This window comes from Miniopterus schreibersii (assembly GCF_964146895.1).
Source record: "Miniopterus schreibersii genome assembly, chromosome: 2".
Taxonomy (NCBI): Eukaryota; Metazoa; Chordata; class Mammalia; order Chiroptera; family Miniopteridae; genus Miniopterus; species Miniopterus schreibersii.
This window is the reverse complement of record NC_138102.1, coordinates 128289633-128310927: the sequence shown is the minus strand read 5'-3', so window position 1 is coordinate 128310927 and position 21295 is coordinate 128289633. Positions and strand designations below refer to the sequence as shown.

Sequence of the window (21295 nt, the reverse complement as noted above, 5' to 3'; positions counted from 1 at the left end):
AAATGGAAGAGTTGAAATCTAAATATACAGAGCCTAGTTCCAGAAGCTGAGCGTTTAAACCCTGGGATACGAGGATGACACCAAAGGAGGTAGGGAATGAACACATGCAATGAAGATAGGACAAATTGCTGAGAGTCCTCTCAGGGGTCTCCTCGTAGCCTCAGCTCCACAGGTGGCAGGCCTGGCTCCCAGTCCCCATCCAAAAGCCTCTGGGTGTTTCCTCCACTCCAAAGCCCAGTGGGTGGGCGGGTGGGTTGGTTTCTCCATCACCCATAGTCTCAGGCTTGCCTGCCAGAGGACGTATTTTCAGGTATGTGATTTACCCACAATAAAAAGTCGTTTTCAGTAGTGTACAGGTATCTTAGCTTCTCATTATTGTGTGTGATTTGAGATATACCCATTAAAGGGCATTTCCTGAAAGGAGCAAGTTTTCCCATGAACACAAAAGTTTTGGTAGGTTGAAAATAACAATTTGTCCCTTTTCATGATGGGCCTTGGGAATAGTATAAATCAGGGTCAGCAAGCTTTTTCTATAAAGGATCAGGTCATAAATACATTAGTCTTTATGGGTTATACAGTCTGTCACAACTACTCTGCCATTGTATTGCACAATATAAAAAAATGAATGGGTACACCTGTGTTCCAACCAAGCTATGGACACCAAAGTACAAGTTTCATATAATTTTGATGTATCACTAAATGGTCTTTTTACCCCCAAGCATTTAAAAATGTAAAAACCATTCTTTACTCTTGTTATACAAAAACAGGTGTTAGGCAGGTGGGATTTGGCTCCCCATAGTTCGTCAATTCCTGGTGTAGACTAACCCTCAGAGCGTATCTGAAGGGTAGAAACAATTAAAAATGGAAAATGTCTATCAATGTTAACAATTTCCAAAAATCCAAGAGCTTGCTAATTGATCAGTTAGCCAAAGGGAGAAAAGGGTATCTGTAAATGATAGAAAACAAATATAATTTTAAAAATAAGAACAAAATTTTGTTTTAATCATCCTAAGGGGGCGATTTAGAGAAAATAGAAAACATTTTATAAACCGAAATGTTTGGGATTGACCTTGATCTCTACCAAGACATTATGTAAGAGTATGTACCAGTCATCTCTACTAGTGGGGACCTGAATGAGCAAGCAGGGCAAAGATAAAGTAAATGTCTCCATCAGAGTTCACAAAACCTTGTCCTGGACAGTCAACATCCAATTAAAAACAGCATTTAAAAATTCAATGAAAGGAATGTAAGTCTTCCTCCGTAATATTCAATATATATTAAAATTAAAATAGCAATAAAAGTATTATTTAGGAATTCGATGGTAAGTAACCCCCCCCAAACAGCTGAAAAAGTTGAGGGTGGTGGCCTCTGGGGAGAGAAAGTAATGAGGTTGCTGCTCTTTATTATTCGTATGTAACACTTTAATTGTGTGTATACGTGGTACTTTAAGTCAAATTTTTAAAGATTAAACTTAAGAAAAACGTGCGCGCAGTAAGCCCGTTACTCCGGCACCCCCGGGCGCAGCATCTCTTTTGTTCTTCCGGTTGCTACTCCCAACCCGCCCCGCCCCACGCAAGGAGTCAGACAATCCCCTTCCTAGTCCCGAGCGCGCAGCGCTGCTGGGGGCGGAGCGCGAGCCGAGGCCCCGCCTCTCCAGGGAGAAGAGCTGCCTCTATGACCCGAGGGGCTCCCTTCCCTTCCCATGCACGCGGCGCCGGGCTAGAGCGGCGTGCCTGCCGAGGCTCCGCCCCCTGCGGCAGAGCGTGTGGCGTCACATCCGGCTTCTCTTCCCTCTAGTCCCGGGCGTGAGCTGAGAGGGTGTAGCGTGAGTGGCCGACTCTTCGGAACCATGGTGAGCCTGGGCCTGCCGGCCCTGCCGGCCCTGCCCCGCCATACCCCGTCGTGCCCTGATGCCCCACTGTCCCCTCTTGTCCTTCCAGCGCCGCCGGCTCCCCGTGTCTGCCCCGGGAACCGCCGCACATGGTGCGGGCCGCGGCGTGTGGCCTGCCCGTGAAGCCCTCGGTGTGGGCCAGGGGTTGGGGTGCGCCTCCAGTCCAGCGTCTCGTTCCGACACGGCCTCCACACAGTCCCAGAACTCCGAGGACCGGGGCTCGCCCCACGCGGAGAAATTTCTAGTACCCCGGGCGGGTCGGCGAGGCAGGCCCCGCCCTCCTCGGGGCGGAACCCGGAGCGGCCAGGAAGGAGCGGTCGTTTGGTAGCTAGGCCGCCGCTTTCCGTCCTCCGCCTGGCTGTTGTCCCGCTAGAGGCCTACAAGCCCTGCCTGACTTATCCTTAGATTAAAATCATCTTTAGCCTTACCGTTCTTAACAGTCTCTCTCTTTAGTGTATAACTTTTATTCCTGAGCACTTGTAGATTCAAAATAAAAGGTCGCCTTCTTTGTAGAGCTTTTAGAAGTCCCTCCCTCCTACCTCTTAGATAAATGACTGCTCGGATCATGGAGAGCTTCATTTGTTTGAAAAAGTACACTATTCTGTAAATTATTTTTTTCTTACCTACCTACTTGTAGGTCTAATATAAGGACATCTAAGTATATGTATTAAAGAATATTGGCATTCAGGTTCGTACTGGCCTTATCCCGGGGATCGCTTTCTGAATTATGTAAATGTATAACCTCTATGCTGGACACCTGAAACTAATGTAAAATACTATTGAATGTTAACTCTAACTGAAAAATAAAAGGTGAGATAAAAATTTTTTAAAAAGTATTGGCATTCAAAACGGTTCTTGACTTCACTTTTTAGGCGTCCCTTTCACTTGCACCTGTCAACATCTTCAAGGCTGGGGCTGATGAAGAGAGAGCAGAGACTGCTCGTCTGGTAAACCTTGTTTTCATCATTCTTCTAAAGATACAGTTGTACTTTTACGATTCTAAGACACAATGATTTTGACAATCTCTTTGATTTTTACTCTAGTCTTCCTTTATTGGTGCCATTGCTATTGGAGACTTGGTAAAGAGCACATTGGGACCCAAAGGAATGGTGAGAAAAACGGAATTTTTATGTTTTGATACTCTTTTAGAGCCCTTGGTGGAAATATACATAGTAAATAACATAATTTTTTTAATGTTTTTTAATCTTTGAAGCTTAACTTTTAATTATACATGTAAGACATGGATATATTCTCCTTACTAAAAATCAGAACAGTACCCATATGGTTGAAGTTGCCACCCCCCTCCCCAATGACAACCACTTTTACCATTAGAATGTAAATTTTCCCCAATATTTTTGTTCATTTATGTAAACATATGTGTATCTTATGTATTGTATATTTTCTTATATACTCAGAAGTTAATTCTTTGTTTTACAGACACTAAAGTATCAAATAGTATTCAGTATCTTGATTATTTCATAGGTTACATTTATGACTGTATTGAGTGACAGTTTGTTTCCATTGTTTTGGCTGTTACAGTGATGAAACAACCTTGTTCATGTCTCCCTTGTTCTTCTAGTGTTCTTAGGGGTAGATACCAAGGTTTGCTTGTGAGGTGTATTTATTGAAAAAATTTGAATGTACACTGCCGAATAGCCAGCCTGGATATTTACCTGTTGGCAGTATATGAAGGTATTGATTGACCCATGCATTGTTCAAGATGTACTTAGATCTTAACTTGAGCCAAATATGTTCCTTTTAGGACAAAATTCTGTTAAGCAGTGGACGAGATGCCTCTCTTATGGTGACCAATGATGGTGCAACTATTCTGAAAAACATTGGTGTCGATAATCCAGCAGCTAAAGTTTTAGTTGGTGAGTCTGAAGATGATGCTGTTTTGTTAATATTTCGAAACACATTTTATTTTAAAAAATTTTTATTTATTGATTTTAGAGAGAGGAAGAAAGAGAAACATTGATTTGTTGTTTCACATATTTATGCATTCGTTGGTTGATTCTTTTATGTGCCCTGACAGGGGATCGAACCTGCAACTTTGGTGTATAGGGATGATGCTCTAACCAACTGAGCTACCTGGCCAGGGCTTGAAATAAATTTCAGATAGGCTATGTTGACTAACTGTACTTTTGATGAACTGTTTTCCACTTTTTAATTATTGTTATTATTAAAATACAAGCTTTTGGAGTGCCATTAATTATGGATGGTAAAGGTATTGCATTTCAGACTGAAAAATTCCAAAGAATTTGTCAGGTGAGGAAACCTAGATAAGTGAGATTTGGATTGGTAGTGGGTATATTTGGAGGATTAGATAAGCTACAGAAGAGTAACTTAAAAGGCAGAATCAAATATAAGTAAGTTAATAACTAATTTTTTTTTCTAGATATGTCAAGGGTTCAGGATGATGAAGTTGGTGATGGCACTACTTCTGTTACTGTTTTAGCAGCAGAATTACTAAGGGTAAGACAAGCTGAGCATCTTTAGTGTCATTTTATTGTTTTTTGCTTCTGTGGTTTTGAATGTCAGAAATAAGTCCTTACATCCTACATTTTTACTGTTGACAAGTATTTTCCACTGTTTATTAATAGGAAGCAGAATCCTTAATTGCAAAAAAGATTCATCCACAGACCATCATTGCCGGTTGGAGAGAAGCCACAAAAGCAGCAAGAAAGGCTCTGTTGAATTCTGCAGTCGATCATGGGTTGGTATACCAAAATACTACTGTTTTAAACATTTAACATTCTGTCCAGAGTATGTTCAATGCATGAAGTGTAGAGAACAAGAAAAACATACACAAACATGATCCTGCTGCTTCATCCTGCCCCAGCAAAAATAACCTGCAAAGATAGCCACTAAAGTTAAAGTTTGGGTTTTCATATTTACCTTCTACTATGTGTGTGTGTGTGTGCGTGCGCTTGTGTATAAATTGATTTTTAGATAGAGGAAGGGAGAGGAATAGAGAGAAACCTATGAGAGAGAAATATCAATAGGCTGCCTTCTGTGAGCCCCCAACTGGGAATTGAGCCCACAACCCGAGCATGTGCCCGGACTGGGAATCGAACTGAGATCTCCTGGATCCGAGGCCAATGCTCAACCAGAGAGCCACACAAGCTGGGCTCTACAATATTTTTAATTGAAGTATGCATTTGATTATATAATTGCAGTATAATTTACCTGTCCGTAGTTGGAGATTTATGTTTTGACAGTGTTTAGCTTTATGTTGTGACAAACTTGTTACCCAAATATTTCAAGAAGTATTGCTGGGTTCAAAGATAATGTGTGTGTTTTAAGGTGTTTTTATTTATATTACAAGTAATCTTCCAGAAAAAATTTATTAATTTACACTTCCACTGCCTGTATAACAGTGCCTATTTCTCCTTGTTCTTGACAACGTTTGGTATGTTTTTTGTGTGCTTGTTTCTTTTTCAGTAGTTGGCCAGTTTGGTGGGGAAAATAGTATTCTTTAATTTGCATTTCTTATTGGTGAGGTTTAATTCTTATCACATGAGCCTTAACTGGTTGGGGTGAAATTATTGACAGACATGTATCCGAATAAATTTTGAAAAGTAAAATAGGGTTGATACCTTTGAAGAAGCATTTAAGAATGAAGAAGCAAATTTAAGTATTGCAAAAAGTCATGAGTTTTTTTGTTTGGTTGTTTTGTAGTGCCGATGAAGTTAAGTTCCGCCAAGATTTAATGAATATTGCGGGAACAACATTATCCTCAAAACTTCTTACTCATCACAAAGATCACTTTACTAAGTTAGCTGTAGAAGCTGTTCTCAGATTGAAAGGCTCTGGTAATCTAGAGGCAATCCACGTCATCAAGAAGCTAGGAGGAAGTCTGGCAGATTCCTACTTAGATGAAGGTATGTATATATGTTGAGTGTGGGAAAACAGGCTTTGATGGTATGTTGAGGGCTAAATACTGGGAATCCTGTTTTTAGCTAGTCTGACACTTTACAAAGCCAGAAAACCTGTCTTTTAAGTACAAAAATTATATTGCAACCATTTTTGCCATTTTAATCTGTTTGTTAAATTGATAGTGTCCTTCATCTCTCACACCATCCCAGCATTTCTTTGATAATATCGAGATTTTACTTTATACTATGAAGATATTCTCAGTCTCTAGCAAAGAGAAATTACAGTTTTCTTTTACTAGAAGTCAGCTATTTTCAAATGGTGCTTTTTCCAGGATTACATGTGTTTTCCAGGAAGGGTCTGGGTTAAGCCAAATCATTTAGTAGGCAGGTATTGAGGATATAGTTCTTGGTATTCTCAAAGAGTGATAAATGAGTTTTATCAACTGCTATTTCCTTAGTGCTGGTGTATTTTGTTCAGAAAGTAGGAATTTTCCAAATACCTTTACATTGTGTTTACTGTAGAAGGTGATGTAGGCATTCTCTTCTACAGAGAAGGAAAAAAATAAGTTGTGCTTTATAATTTCTGCTTTAGCAGTGATTTATTTATTTATTTATTTATTTTAAGTTTTATTATTTAAAATATTACAGATGTCCCTTTTTCTCCCCAATGACCTGTTCTACCCCGTTCCTTCCCCCTCCCCAGTCCTTCTCCCCACCATTGTCCATGTCCTTGGGTTGTGTATATCTGCACATGAATTCTTTGGTTACTCTCTCCCCTTCCACCCACCCGCCCTCCTCCATCCCTCTGACATTCATCAGTCTCATCTATGCTTCCATGTCATTGAATCTATTCTGTTCATCAGTTTATTAAGTTCTTTAGATTGAACGTATAAGCGAGATCATGTGATATTTGTCTTTCGCTGCCTGGCTTATTTCACTTAGCATAATATTCTCCAGGTCCATCCATACTGTCCCAAAGGGTACGAGATTCTTCTTCTTTACAGCTGCGTAGTATTCCATGGTGTAAATGTCCCACAGCTTTTTTATCCACTCATCTACTGATGGGCACTTGGGCTGTTTCCAGATCTTAGCTATTGTAAACTGTGCTGCTATGAACATCGGGGTACATATATCCTTTCTGATGAATGTTTCAGGATTCTTAGGATACATTCCTAGGAATGGAATCACTGGGTCGAACAGCAGCTCCATTTTTAATTTTTTGAGGAACCTCCATACTGTTTTCCATAGTGGTTGCCCCAGTCTGCATTCCCACCAGCAGTGTACTAGGGTTCCCCTTTCTCCACACCCTCGCCAGTACATGTTGTTTGTTGATTTGTTGATGGCAGCCATTCTGACAGGTGTGAGGTGATACCTCATTGTGGTTTTAATTTGCATCTCTCTGATGATTAGCAGTGATTTAGATTAGAGTACAGCTGTTACTGCACGTCATTTGTATCTTCCAAGGGGGGTAATAATTATAAAAATATTGTTGGTTAAATTTATGTGCAAGGGCTCTAGCATTTCTAATAGGTAGGGAAAGATAAAACAAGGATAGCTACCATGCTTTGAATGTCTCTCCTCTGTGCCAGGCATTCTAATAGGAATTTTACTTAAAATCTCATTCCTTATAGTACTGACCCAGTAAGTGAGAATTAGGTTCAGCTTAATAGAGCAGAAAACCCAAGATGATAATGGCTTAGTAAGATAAAAGTTACATATGCATCTAAAAGAAGCCTGAAGAGAGAGGCAATACTGTGTTCATAGGATAGTTCTAAATCAACAGGGCCCTATGCTGGTAACTAATATCTGTGCCACTGGTATATATCTGTTTTACAGGTAAATAACTAAGGTTGAATAAGTTGTCCAAGGTTGCATATATGCCTGTATGCAACAGGGACATGATTGGTGCCTGGTTTGTCAGATTCCATTGCCCATGGCTTTTTCATTTTATCACCAGCCTCAGTTCTTTACAAATCTCAGTAAATTCTAGTAATACCCTGTGTATCTAAGTCTTCACAATTTGTATGTTCTTGTGTTGGTTTTAAATTAATAACAGTGGACTTAATACTTGTACATTGCAGCCCATATCCTTGTGTAGTGTGTGTGTGTATGTATACATATATATATATGTATATTTGATAAAAGTTTCAAAATACTGTGTTTACTCTTAATATTTGTGCTGTGTTCTAAAATTTTTCTGTTTCCTATATTTTTATTTTTATTTTTTATTTTATTATTATTATTATTTTTAATATATCTTTATTGATTTCTGAGAGAGGAAAGGAGAGGGAGAGAGAGAGATAGAAACATCAATGATGAGAGAGTCATTGATCGAGCCCACAAGCCGGGCATGTGCCTTGACTGGGAATCGAACCCTGATCACCTGGATCCTAGGTCGACGCTCAACCGCTGAGCCACGCCCAGCTGGGCTGTTTCCTATATTTTTTAAATGACCTAAATTGATTTTTGTGATAACTGTTCTAGTGGAATGCTTTGTAGGGTCTAGATGCTTAGACTTAGTGTAAGCATTAAAGTCTTAGATTAGACTTAAATGCATTGTTTGAAAGTAATTTGATAAAGCAGACATCTTTGTAAGAGTTGTTAACTCAACCTTGAAGTATTTAATAAAACACTATCCTTACATCATAGGCTTTCTGTTGGATAAAAAAATTGGAGTAAATCAACCAAAGCGAATTGAAAATGCTAAAATTCTTATTGCAAATACTGGTATGGATACAGACAAAATAAAGGTATGTTTACAATTCTTGAAACTAATTGCTATCTTCTGTAAACTCTGGCTGGGGATCCGTTGCACCAAAAAGCTTAGAATATATACAGAATATATATTCGGCACACATATTTTTGGTGTATTAACATAGAAATGTTTACATACGTTATGGGACTCTGAAGATTAATGAAAGTGATGCTGTTTTTCTGCCTTTCTCTTAGATATTTGGTTCCCGTGTAAGAGTTGATTCTACAGCAAAGGTTGCTGAAATAGAACATGCAGAAAAGGAAAAAATGAAGGAGAAAGTTGAACGTATTCTTAAGCATGGGATAAATTGCTTTATTAACAGGTCTGTGTTTTCTTGTGCTAACGATATTTAACAATCTAAGAAAGGATTTTTTTCGATAAAGGCTTATCAAAATACCTTACATTGAATTAGTGATTGATTTAGGAACTGCTGTTTTTTTCCAAATAGAAATATAATTGTACAGCAAGGCATTTTCATTACAATGACTTTAGTGATATTTTGTGATTATACTTTACTAAACCTTTTTATGTTAACAGTAACAGTTTTCTGATTTGGCAGGTATGTTACTAGTTTTGGCTATAGTTTGCAAATATTTGGAGGAGAGAGTTAAATTCGTATTAAATGATGAGAGTTTGAAGTAGCAAAAAGCTAATAGCATAGAAATAAAACAAGAATGAAGAGATGAAAATACTAAGAATTTTTAGGGCTTTCTTTGAATTTGTATGAAAAAAATATATGTAAACCTTTCTCATGTATTCTTAATTGTCAGTAATTAAGACTTTTACGGATTGTTTTGAATGGGGAAAATACCAAGAGGAACATCACATTTCAATGAAATAGCTGTAGTTAACTTAGAGATAATGTCTGATGGAAAATAATTGTTTTAGGCCAAATATTTGTGGGTTTTTTAAAAGTAAGTTTCTAAACTTTTTTGCGGTTTGTGAACCTGATAATACACATTTTGCCTAGCATTATATTAAGCTAATTATAACTCGGCTTTTTTTTAAAAAAACTTAAAAACTTTTAAACTGATGTTCTTTTTACTCCTATTGTAAAAGTAGCATATGCTCATTTTGGAAAACAAAAGTATAAAGAAGAAACAATCTAGGGTCTTACTTGAGGAATTCTTCCCTTTTCTAAATTGACTTGTGTGTGTGTCTGTGTTTGGTTTATCACTTAGTGGTATGAGCATATGCTGTAAACTTGTAACTCACTTTTTAAATCTAACTCTATATTTTTACTTAAAATTACAAACTTTTTATAATTTGTAAATTGTGATTACACAAATACTCTCCTAGTGGACATTGGGTCACCAGCAAATTTTGTTACTCTATATAAAAATTCTTACAAATATCTTCATTACATGTTTTAATACCTAATTTTTTTGTTGGAGATTCTCAGAAATGGAATAAAAGCATATGAATATTGACATGATTTTGTTGCATTACTGTTAAATTGCTTTTCAGTTTATACTACTAATAGCAGTATAAAGAAACACACCTGTCTTTAATACTAGCATGGATGCACTAGTGTTATAATTTATAAATTATTGTATAGCTAAGAAATGGTATCTTCTAATTTGCATTTTTTTGATTACTGTTGCGTTGAAAAAATTTTTTTTTAGTCTAATGTATTTTATCTTGTGAAGTAACAATGTGTTTATGTATTTTATTTATAGGCAATTAATTTATAATTATCCTGAGCAGCTCTTTGGTGCTGCTGGTGTTATGGCTATTGAACACGCAGATTTTGCAGGTGTGGAACGCCTGGCTCTTGTCACAGGTATGGGGAAAATGCATTAATTAATTTCCAACAAACATAATACTCTTGGATTTGTTGAGTTTTAGTACAGTTAACTTGAACAATACAGGGCAGGTTAGTGGCGCCACCTCCCAACCTCGGGAGTAAAAAATCTGCATGTAACTTTTGAGTCTGTGAAAACTTAATAGTCAGCTCTTTGCACCCAACTGCAGTGGAAAAAGTTGACCCTTGAATAACATGGGTTTGAACTGCACATGTCCAGTTTTTTTAAGCCCACTCGTAAGTGGACCCATGTAGTTCAAACCCATGTTGTTCAAGGGTCAACTGTATAGTAACTGCTGAGAGTACAAAGAAATTCCTTGAAGGAATTTAGAATCTAAACAGTTATACTGAAATCTGATTTATACTTTTTGGATATCTTTAGTTTAGTTGCATTATTTTTAATATACTAAATTATAAGCCAGGTTTACTGTTGGTTTAGATTTCTTTTTGTTATGTTGTTTTAAAGATACATACATTATTTCTCACCAACCCTCAGGACCACCATTCTAAACACAAAGTTTATATGAGTTGGAGCTTACCAAAGATCTCATGTCTTATCTAATTTATTCACTTATTTCTAGTGCTAAGTGAATAGTTTAATGCTTTGTGCTCTGTATGGTAGGACAGTTATGACAGAATCTTTACTGAACACTAAACTATATGCCAGAGAGTGGATCAAAAACTTAAACATTGTTTTTGTTATTTTTAAAACATTTCTGAAAACAATAAATGTTGAAATAAGTATGAAACAGTTCTGCAGTGTGTGATGAGAAGTTAGTATACTCCAACACCCTTCAGAAGGCATACGAGTGATGTCCCAATTGTGTGGAATAGAAATTGTGTACAGATAAAGGTGTGTCTAAATCAAAATGATGTAGAATGCAACTTACTTTCTATTGTGGTAATGGCTTTTAAAGTAACCTCTAAGTAGCCCCGGAAAAACTAAGTATTAAAAACCTTTATTATTTAATTTTCATGTCCTTGAAAATGAATGAATAGGTTGGAAAGTTGGCTTGGGATCTGGTGATGAGAATTGAGGAGATTGGGGTTTGGGATGTAAAGCCACTAGGAATGTTGAATTCAGTTTGGAACTGCCATGAGTGTTAGAAAAAATTAAAAGATACTAATTAATGTAGAGAGTAGAATTGGTCTCATCTCAGAATTACTTCCTAAGCTATTTTTAATAATCTGGGAAGCATAATCTGACATAAAAAGAGACATTTTCCTTTTATTAATTACTCTGAAGTGCCATTGCAGACTTGATGCTTAAGGTCATAAAACTTAAGATGCTCATGTTTATGTAATTCGTCCTTTAATGCAACAAAATTAAAGACATAAGAAATGTGAGTGATTGCACATTCATGGGATAAGTTGATATCATAAGGACTTGATCCATGAAATTGCCACATATATTCAGAAAAAAATTTACTGCACTAAGCACACCGACTGAAGTTAACCCTATGGTGGCTCCCACCATCCTGTTAGCTTGTATGTTGTCAAAAGGTGTGTGAAATTGGTTCTTGCAAATGTCAAGAAATACGTTGTAAGCAAATGCATAGGAGTAAGTGTAGGATAAGTGAAAATCCTCAAAAGCCTAAATTAATCTAATTTTGGGGATATGATGTCCCAAACATCTATTGGGTCTCAAGTCTAGAAAACAAAGTCTCAGGAATTTGTCAAGCAAAAAGAACTAAGATTATGAGTATAAATTAGTAGTTAGGAAGACCAGACAGAGTAAATTAATTATAAAATAAATATAAAGCATCAATTATTCAGCAGTTATATTGGTAGAAGAGAGGTTGGTTGACGATAGAGGGAATCTACTTTATTAAAAGAGAGAGCAAAGAAAGAAAAGGATTTTTTAAATTTTTATTTATCCTCACCTGAGGATATTTTTTCCATTACTTTTTCAGAGAGAGTGGAAGGGAGGGAGGGAGGAGGAGAGAGAGAAACATCAATGTGAGCGAGACACATCTCCTGGTTGCTTCCTGCATGCTCCCCAACCCAGGTGTGTGCCCTTGACCAGGAATCGAACCTGTGACCCTTTGGTGCATAGGCCAGTGCTCTAACCACAGAGCCACACTGGCAGGGCAAAAAGGATTTTAAAATGGAAATCTAACTTTTGCTTAATTAAGAACCAGGAAAGGATAAGGCTGACCATTCGAGTTTATAGCATGGAAGGTGGAGGAAAAATAGGAATAGAAATAAGACATAAAGAATAAAATGAACTTACTTTTTAAATCAATCTTTTATTTTTTAAATTTATCTTTATTGTTGAAAGTATTACAGATGTCCCCTTTTTTTTCTCCCCATTGACCCCTTCCACCCCCTCCTCAGGCCTTCACTCAATATTGTCTGTGTACATGGGTTATGCATCTAAGTTCATTGGTTAATCTCCCCCCTCCCCCCCCTTCCCTCGGATGTACATCAGCCTGTTCCATGCTTCAATGTCTCTGGATCTTTTTTGTTCAACAGTTTATTTTGTTCATTAGAGTCCACATATAAGTGAGATAATGTGATACTTGTCTTTATCTTACTGGCTTATTTTGCTTAGCATAATACTAAATTTATTGGGGTGACATTGGTTAATAAAATTATATAGGTTTTAAGTGTACAATTTTATGATACATCATCTGTGTATTGCATTGTGTGCACCCAAAGTGAAGTCTTCTTCTATCACCATATTTGACCCTCTTTACCATCCCCCAAACCCCTTCCCTCTGGTAACCATCATACTATTGTCTGTGTCTATGATTTTTTTGTTGGTTTTTCTCGTGTGTTCATTTGTTGCTTTCAGTTTTATGTCCCACATATAAGTGAAATCCTCTGGTTCTTGACTTTTTTCTGGTTGACTTATTTCACTTGGCATGATATTCTCAAGATCCATTTATGTTGTTACAATGGCAGTGTTTCTTCTTTTATTATGGCTGAATAGTATTTCATTGTCTATGTGTACCACATCTTCTTTATCCAACCACCTATTGAGGGACATTTCAGTTGTTTCCATATCTTGGTCACCGTGAATAACCCTGTTCATGAGACCCAGAAAGAAGAGCAAATCTCCAAGGTTTGAAGCTGAAATATAGTGGGAGCCTGTTTTCATTAACTTCATTAGCCCACAGATCTCTAGGAGCTGTCTCGGAATCTGTAACAGCTGTTTTTGGGTTCCATCTTGGCCAAATTGTCAAATGACAAAACTAAAACGATTTAGTAATGAGTTTGATGTTCTTTATTCAAGGGAAAACAGTCCATGAATTGGGGGAGTGCAGTGTCTAGCAAGCAGTAGAGTACTCTTTCTGAATGAATTTTTTTGACACCTCAGTTAAGTTTGGAAAATTCTCAGTGTACATTTCTCCCTTTTGTAGGCATTACAGGGGCTTTCTGACATGTCAGTCATTGTGATAATTAGCAGATATCAAGTGCTCACTAAGTTTTTCCTAAAGTCTGTACGTCAGTTGACATAATAGGACTAGTCAAATATTCTCATTTTTGTTCTGGTAATTGGGTCATAAGAGTACTGGTCTTCTAGAGTGGATTCAGAAGAGAATCTGTATTTAAATTCAGACTTAAAGGGTAAATGTTGAAGTTTCAATTTAACCTTAAGAGGGCATGGGTGGTAGTATACAGTATGTGTATATAGGTCTGAAGCCAGACTGTTTGGATTTGAGTCCCAGCTTTACCTTATTTGTTCAAGCTGTGTAACCTTGGTTAAGAAGATAAACATATCTTTGCCTTAATTTTGTTACTTCTAAATGATAGTAATAGAACTTATCTCATTAGGGTTGTTGTAAAGATTAATCATCCAATTCATATGAAGTGCTTCAAAGAGTGGTTGGCATATAATAAGCAGTCAACTTTTAAAAATGTTATCTGTCCATTAGCACTTGTTAAAAAAACAAGTTTTAAGCCTGTTGTGCATTTAATTATATTTATGTCCATAGGTGGTGAAATTGCCTCTACCTTTGACCACCCAGAACTAGTGAAGCTTGGAAGTTGCAAGCTTATTGAGGAAGTCATGATTGGAGAAGACAAACTCATTCACTTTTCTGGGGTAGCTCTTGGTGAGTGATCATGTAGATCCTGGTTTAGGTTCCTAAATCTATGCTAGGCTGTGCTGATGTGAAAGAAAAGTTACATAGTTACTAGACTATAATGTGTCTTAATTCTTATGAAGCGTGGTATATGTTAATTTTAACCTCTTTCGAGGTTAGTCTTATATTAATCTTACCTTTGTGAACAGTGCATTTTTGACATAATTGTTTTTTTTAGATAATTTAGAACTGTTATGAACATGGATTGCCAGTAAAGAGAATGTTTAACAGTGGACAAACATGTCAGCTTTGAAAACAAATACAACTAACACATAAATGACAGAAGGCAAATTTTTATGTATTATAAATAAGTGCTCATTGTGACATAAGAATGTTATTTTTTAACATTAGGTGAGGCTTGCACTATTGTTCTTCGTGGTGCCACTCAGCAAATTTTAGATGAAGCAGAAAGATCTTTGCATGATGCTCTTTGTGTTCTTGCCCAAACTGTGAAGGATTCTAGAACAGTCTATGGAGGAGGTAAAACATATTTTATTTCTTTTCTTAAAGCACAGTAAAATTATAAGTGGTCTTAATGGTCCTTATAGAAACTATATTGCCTTTGCACTTAATTTTAAAATGCTTGACATATCTAAGGGAAGAAGTCAGTAATTTAGTGTCTTTGAGACCACTAAGCATAATGATATTTTATTGGATTTTTAATCTATAGGCTGTTCTGAGATGCTGATGGCTCATGCTGTGGCCCAGCTTGCCAGTAAAACACCAGGTAAAGAAGCTGTTGCAATGGAGTCTTATGCTAAAGCACTGACAATGGTAAGTTAAAAGTAAGAGAGCTGAACTTAAATTTTGTTGATATTGATGGTTTTTAAAGTAAATATATTTTTATAATTTGGTCAGAAAATGTTTATTTTCTTGGCTTTAAGAAAAAGAACTGGTTCACACCACTTTGAAATTTGATTCTGGCTCTGGCCGGTATTGCTCATTGGTTAGAGTATCAGCCCGCTCACCACAGGGTCTCGGGTTTGATTGCCCGTCAAGGGCATGTACCTGGGTTGTAGGTTCTATCCCTGGCCCCAGTTAGGGCGAGTGTGGGAGGCAACCAATCAGTTGATGTCTCTCATATTCCTGTCCATCCGTGTCTCCCCCCTCCCCCCAAAATCAATGGAAAAATATTCTTGGGCGATGATTAACAAAACAAAACAAAACTTGATTTATATTCCCTATGAGTAGTAATGAAAAGGAAGCAGATTTTACAGTGCTTCCAAAAATGTACTTTTAAAAAGCTATCCTAGTTAGGCATAAATGTTTTTTGTTTTTTTGTTGTTGTTGTTAATCCTCACCCGAGGATATTTTTCCATTGATTTTTAGAGAGAATGAAAGGGAGGAAAGGAGGGAGAGGGAGAGAGAGAGAAACACTGATGAGAGAGAGAGACATTGATTGCTTGCCTCCTGCATATGCCCCCTGCACACGCCCCAACTAGGGCTGGGGATCAGAATTGCACCCAGGCACGTGCCCTTGACTGGTTGTCTAAACCCACAACCCTTTGGTGCTCAGGCCAACACTATAACCACTGAACACACTGGCCAGGGCAGGCATAAATGAGTTATACCACAATAGATAGTAACCATTTGTTGTCTTCACTTCATAGTTGCCAACTATTATAGCTGACAACGCAGGCTATGACAGTGCAGATCTGGTGGCACAGCTCCGGGCTGCCCATAGTGAAGGCAATACAACTGCTGGATTGGGTAAGAAATCAATTGGGACCTTGTAGTCGTTGAGAGTAACTCTTTACCAAGTTCTTTACCTTTTTTTTGGAAAATGAATTCTAACGATAAGCATATAAAAGACTCCTGTGGCCCTTTTGTCTCAACACTGCAAAACTTTGTTACTCCATAAAGGCTATAAATCTAGTTAGAAGACTTGTAACTAGTTTGTTATATTATGACTATAGAATTTAAGTACATAAACAGTACATACATTCTGAAATAAGTGTAAACTGTACTGTATCTGTTATAATACAATCAATATCAATTCCTAATCTCAGAATAAACTTTTTCTGAGGCATTCTTGAGTGCAGATGTCTGACACATAGATAAAAGTAAAGGCAAATTTAATTCAGATTGAAAAATATCCCAACAAACTATCTAGGACATTATAGGAATGGTTTTAGAGGGTAGGTAATCTTGTCACTGATGAATAATAATCTGGATGAAGGTGAAGTAGATTCTCACAAGAAGAAAAATAGATGACTTCTAAATTCTCTCTTCCAGTGCTTAAGAATTCATTGTAATTAATGAGCAAATTTTCTGTAATAATTTTATATATATGTTGATCAAGATAGGTGATTTAGTGTTTTGTATAAAATTTTTATTATTTGACATAGTTGTCTTCCATTAATGCAAATAATCATTAGTTGATGTTTTGATTTTTTAAAAGGCTTTTCTTGTGTGATATAGAGTGAGTTGTAATTTTATTTTTTGTAACAGGATTAATTTCATTTCTTATAAGTCATTGGTGATGTTTTGATATTTGTTAAAACTGTAGTTTATTTAGTAAATACTTTTTCTTTTCAGATATGAAGGAAGGTACTATTGGCGATATGGCAGTACTGGGTATAACAGAAAGTTTCCAAGTGAAGCGACAGGTTCTTCTGAGTGCAGCTGAAGCAGCAGAGGTCATTCTGCGTGTGGATAACATCATCAAAGCAGCACCAAGGTATTGGAGCACTTTATAAAATGTTTTTTAGAAAAAATTATTAACATGGAAACAAATAGCTAGCTGCATATATTTGATAGTGGTAGTTGATAGAAAGTATAGCTATTTTTGCCTAGATAAAAGTATTATGCAAGTTATTTAAAATATGTAATTATAACTCTTAGATTTAAGCCAGAAAAGCTTAGGGGAGCAGAGTATGGTGACAAAGGGTAGCTCTCAGGATTGAAAGGGCATGTAAAGAGCCAGGCTTGGAAAGGTCTAGAACCAGGAGCTTGGGGGCAGGGGTGTGTAGTAGTAAGAGCGGATGTCTTTTTATTATGGTGGGTCGGTTTCAGTCATTTTCTGTCCTGGGTACACTTTTTCATGTCGACATTCTTAAGCACATAATGAGCAGAGTTCCTTGCATGTTCCTATATCAGTAGCTTTCCTAAGATGTCAGTTCTTTTAAAAAGTTACTCATTCACATAAAAATGGTTAAATGGCCAGAAACTCTTAACTTTTAAAAATTCAGTTAATAATTTTAATTGCTCTTATTAATAGTTACCAAAACCATTTTAGTTAGTGGTGGTTCAGGGAGATGGGAGGGTATGGTGGCTTGGACCAGAGATAGAAGTGAAGGTGGTGAGAAGTGATTGATAAAAGTTCATTATTTTGAAGGTAGAGCCATCAGGATTTGATTATGGGTTGGATACAAGTTGTGAGAGGAAAGGGAATTGTGGCTAATTCAAGATTTTTGTAGGGAGAGAGAAGGTGTTTCTCTTACCGGAGATGGGAAAGACTTTGGGAGGGAAGAAGGATTTCCATTTCGGATATTTTGAGATGTCTTTTGATAATTGTGTTGGGTGGATGAGTCTGTAGTTTAGAAGAGAAGTTGGAGCTGCAATTATAACTGTAGGAGTTGTCAGCATATATGGTATTTAAAGCCATTAGACTGGTCCAGTCCCCAAGAGAGTGAATGTAAATAAAAAAGGAGAGCAGTTTTAAGGACTGAGTACTGGAGAATTCCAGTTACTAGTTTGGAAAGCTTCAGAGCAACCAGCAAAGGAATGTAAATTATGGATAATTATTTAAATTGTGTGATGGCTACATTAGGATTCATGATATAATCTCTGCTTTTATATACATTTGAAATTTTCCATAATACAAAAGGTTGGAGTGGTAGGGCTGCTACTGTGGTGGGAGGGGAACCAAGGGAATGTGTGTCCAAAAGCCAAATGAAGAAAGGATTTAGGGAGGAGGTGTGATCAACTGTCAAAATTATGCAAATAAATCAAGATAAGGACTGAAAATAGACCTTAAAATTGGATTTAATAACAGAGGCCATTGATGGTAATCTTGAGAAGCAGTTTTAGTGTACTGGAGGGAGGTGGAAAAGAGGAATTGGAGAAAGTGTATACAGACTGCTTTTTTGGAGGAATTCTGTGAATGAGAACAGAGAAGTGGGATAGTAGCTAGAGGAGGTATGGGTCTTTACTTTGAAAATGCAGCTTGTTTAAGTGGGAGTGATTTCCTAGAGAGAGGAAATGATTGATGCAAAGAGGGGAGCTGTCCACTAAGCAGCTGTGAGAGGGATTGGGGGATCTGAGAACCAGAGCGGGAGTTGGTTTTAGACAGGAGCACAGAGTTCAGCAGGGAAGTAGGAATGCTACTAGGAAATTGCACCTTAAATGCACAGAGTTACAAATGACTTTTTTGTAGTAGTGCTATCTTAATACTATTAGAGGAAGGAAAGTAGAAAATAGTGATTTGTATGTAGAGAGAACAGATGAAGTGGTATTTAAATCTGTGATGTAGTGGAAAGAGGACTGGAATGAAAAATCTAGATTTTCTGCTTGTGGTATTGGGAGGATAGGATAATGAGGAGCACCTCCCTCCAGTTTTCCATATTCTGAAATGGGAAATTGGTGAGGGAAGGAGAAGTTGACAAGTTTTTTTTTTTGGAAGTAGTGCCACCAAAGATGGTTAAATGCAATTAATGATTCTATTGTCTTTAAGCAGAACGATAGCAAAAGGAAACAGTTCTGTAATTAAACTTTTCTGACTTGGGGCTAAGGTTACATAGCCACACTCTCAGAAATCTTCACAATAATTCAGCTTCCTCAGCCACCTTTGAAATACACACTATAATACCTCACTTGATATAACACTGTTTTAGAGGTTTAATTGTCCATTAAATATATTAGAATTTCTGATATACTGGGCTGTGTGGACTTCTTTTCATACAAGTTAATAACATCCAGGGTACTTGTTTTCCAGATCAGTGCCCTTTAACAGCTGCTTGATAACTTTTTCTGTATTGATATCCTTTAGCATCCTTTGGTCATACTCCCATAAGCTACTGAGGTGGTAAGGGTTTATCTCTATATGATCTCAGTATGCTATACTCCTTGGGTCTGTTCATGCTCTATTGCTTCTCTTAACTGTTGGTTTGCCTCTAGGAGAGGTGTTTCTCAAGCCCTAGCTTCTTTAACAGGCATTAAGTAAATAATTGCACTAGTACCCCTACCATGCCACCTTCTTGAGCCATTCACTTTATGGTTACCAAAGAATAAGAGTTTAACATCTAAGATATAAGAGGTACTATTGGCTAGTTTCTCAGACCCCATCACCACCTTACCTGTTGGTATTTTTCTTCGTTTGAATAGTTATCTAGAGATTTTCATCTGGAGGCCCCAAAGCTTTGTCATTTTACAACTTCTGGTTAAAAGTAACTGCCTTTGACTAATTTAGTAAAATTCCCTAATACATACTAGTTGAAAACATGAATTAACCATTTTCTGGAAAGTAATGTATTTGTTCAGTAGGTTGTTTGGACAAGACGTTGAGAACTGCTAAATTACTGCAGTCTCATATTTCACAGATTTTGTAATGTCCTCTTAATAAGATGATAATTGATGGATATTGTGAGGTAGAAACATCTTGTAGAGAATTGGATTATAATGGTTCTTAATAAAAGTAGGATTCTAACTACGTTTGTATTTAATGTAAATTTTTGGTTACAATCATGCTTTTCGTTTTCACCATTGACTTTTTTCTTAAGTCTATGTTGTGTAATCCTTGCAGGAAACGTGTCCCTGATCACCACCCTTGTTAAGCATTCCTATATGCTGTTATGCTCTGGACCAGTTCATAGCAAAGTTGTTTGAAAGACTTCGACTTCTTAAAGAAGACTGGAATCGAAGTTTATCTGTGGTTCTTATATCCTTATGTTTGGACACTGAGCTGACCTTTTATTTTAACATGGGTCTAATTTATTTGCTGTTCATTTTCCATAAAATTCAGTTGTTTTAAAAGTCCATTTCTCATACTGTACATCAAAATAAAAATTTGAACAATTACTTAGGTCTTACTTTTTTTAGTGATTTTTTTACTTGTTGTAGCTTAATGGGTATGAATGATTGTATTTTCGGTATAGAATTGTTTCATCTTAACTACTGACCAACCTTAAACATTTATGAAATAGTCATCTTGATTAATATAAGTCCAAGTCAGATGTGATACACATATCTTTTGATTTTCAGTTATATATAACCTTTATTAACTAATCATTTATTTTTATTTAGTGAAAGTACCACAGTCTTTAGTACTCATTTAATTTTGTGTAGTCTAAGTACTATCTCTTATATAGGAAAATTTATGATGGTTTCTGTTACTTCAAGTTGGAAAGAGGCGTATTTTAATGTTGGTTGTTGCAAGCTGCTTTAAGTATCTCTGATGCTTTATAAGGTAATGTTCTTTTAAAGAAGATGGGTATTGTTAGACTTAAGCATTGTTGTTGTTGCTAGGGTTTTTGTTTTTGCAAATGGATTCTAGAGAGAATGAGAAATGGTATGCACTGAGTGTAATGGTCCATTTAGATTTGGAGGTTATTAACACATCGGTATATAGAAGAATGCACGAGAAATGAGAAAGCTCAGCAGTAGGTTACAAGTTTTTACTGGATATCTTTGTTAGCATCATGGAAAGACATTTTATTCCTAGAGAGGAACAAAAGGATTTACAAAGAAACACTGATAAACGAACCTTTTTTGTGTTTTTGTTTTTTTAATTTATCTTTATTGTTGGAAGTATTACGAATGTCTCCCTTTTCTCCCCCCATTGATATCCTCCACCCCGTTTGTATTGGTTTTTCTAAAAGTTTAACATTTTAATACTACTTTGCAGAAGCTATTAAAACTGGAAAAATTTGGTTTTCT

General features: G+C 36.7%; 1 protein-coding gene across 1 annotated transcript; it reads left to right on the top strand.

Annotated features, from left to right (window-relative positions):
• Window positions 1–1636: 1636 nt before the first annotated feature.
• Window positions 1637–20437, top strand: CCT2 (chaperonin containing TCP1 subunit 2). Its single transcript, XM_081130819.1, has 16 exons — window positions 1637–1852; window positions 2764–2838; window positions 2935–3000; window positions 3654–3765; window positions 4290–4366; window positions 4495–4607; window positions 5573–5775; window positions 8419–8519; window positions 8719–8846; window positions 10204–10307; window positions 14270–14389; window positions 14771–14899; window positions 15090–15193; window positions 16030–16129; window positions 16958–17099; window positions 20163–20437. The coding sequence occupies exons 1-16, from the start codon at window positions 1850–1852 to the stop codon at window positions 20191–20193; spliced, it is 1608 nt and encodes a 535-aa protein (XP_080986945.1). The 5' UTR covers window positions 1637–1849; the 3' UTR covers window positions 20194–20437.
• Window positions 20438–21295: the final 858 nt, after the last annotated feature.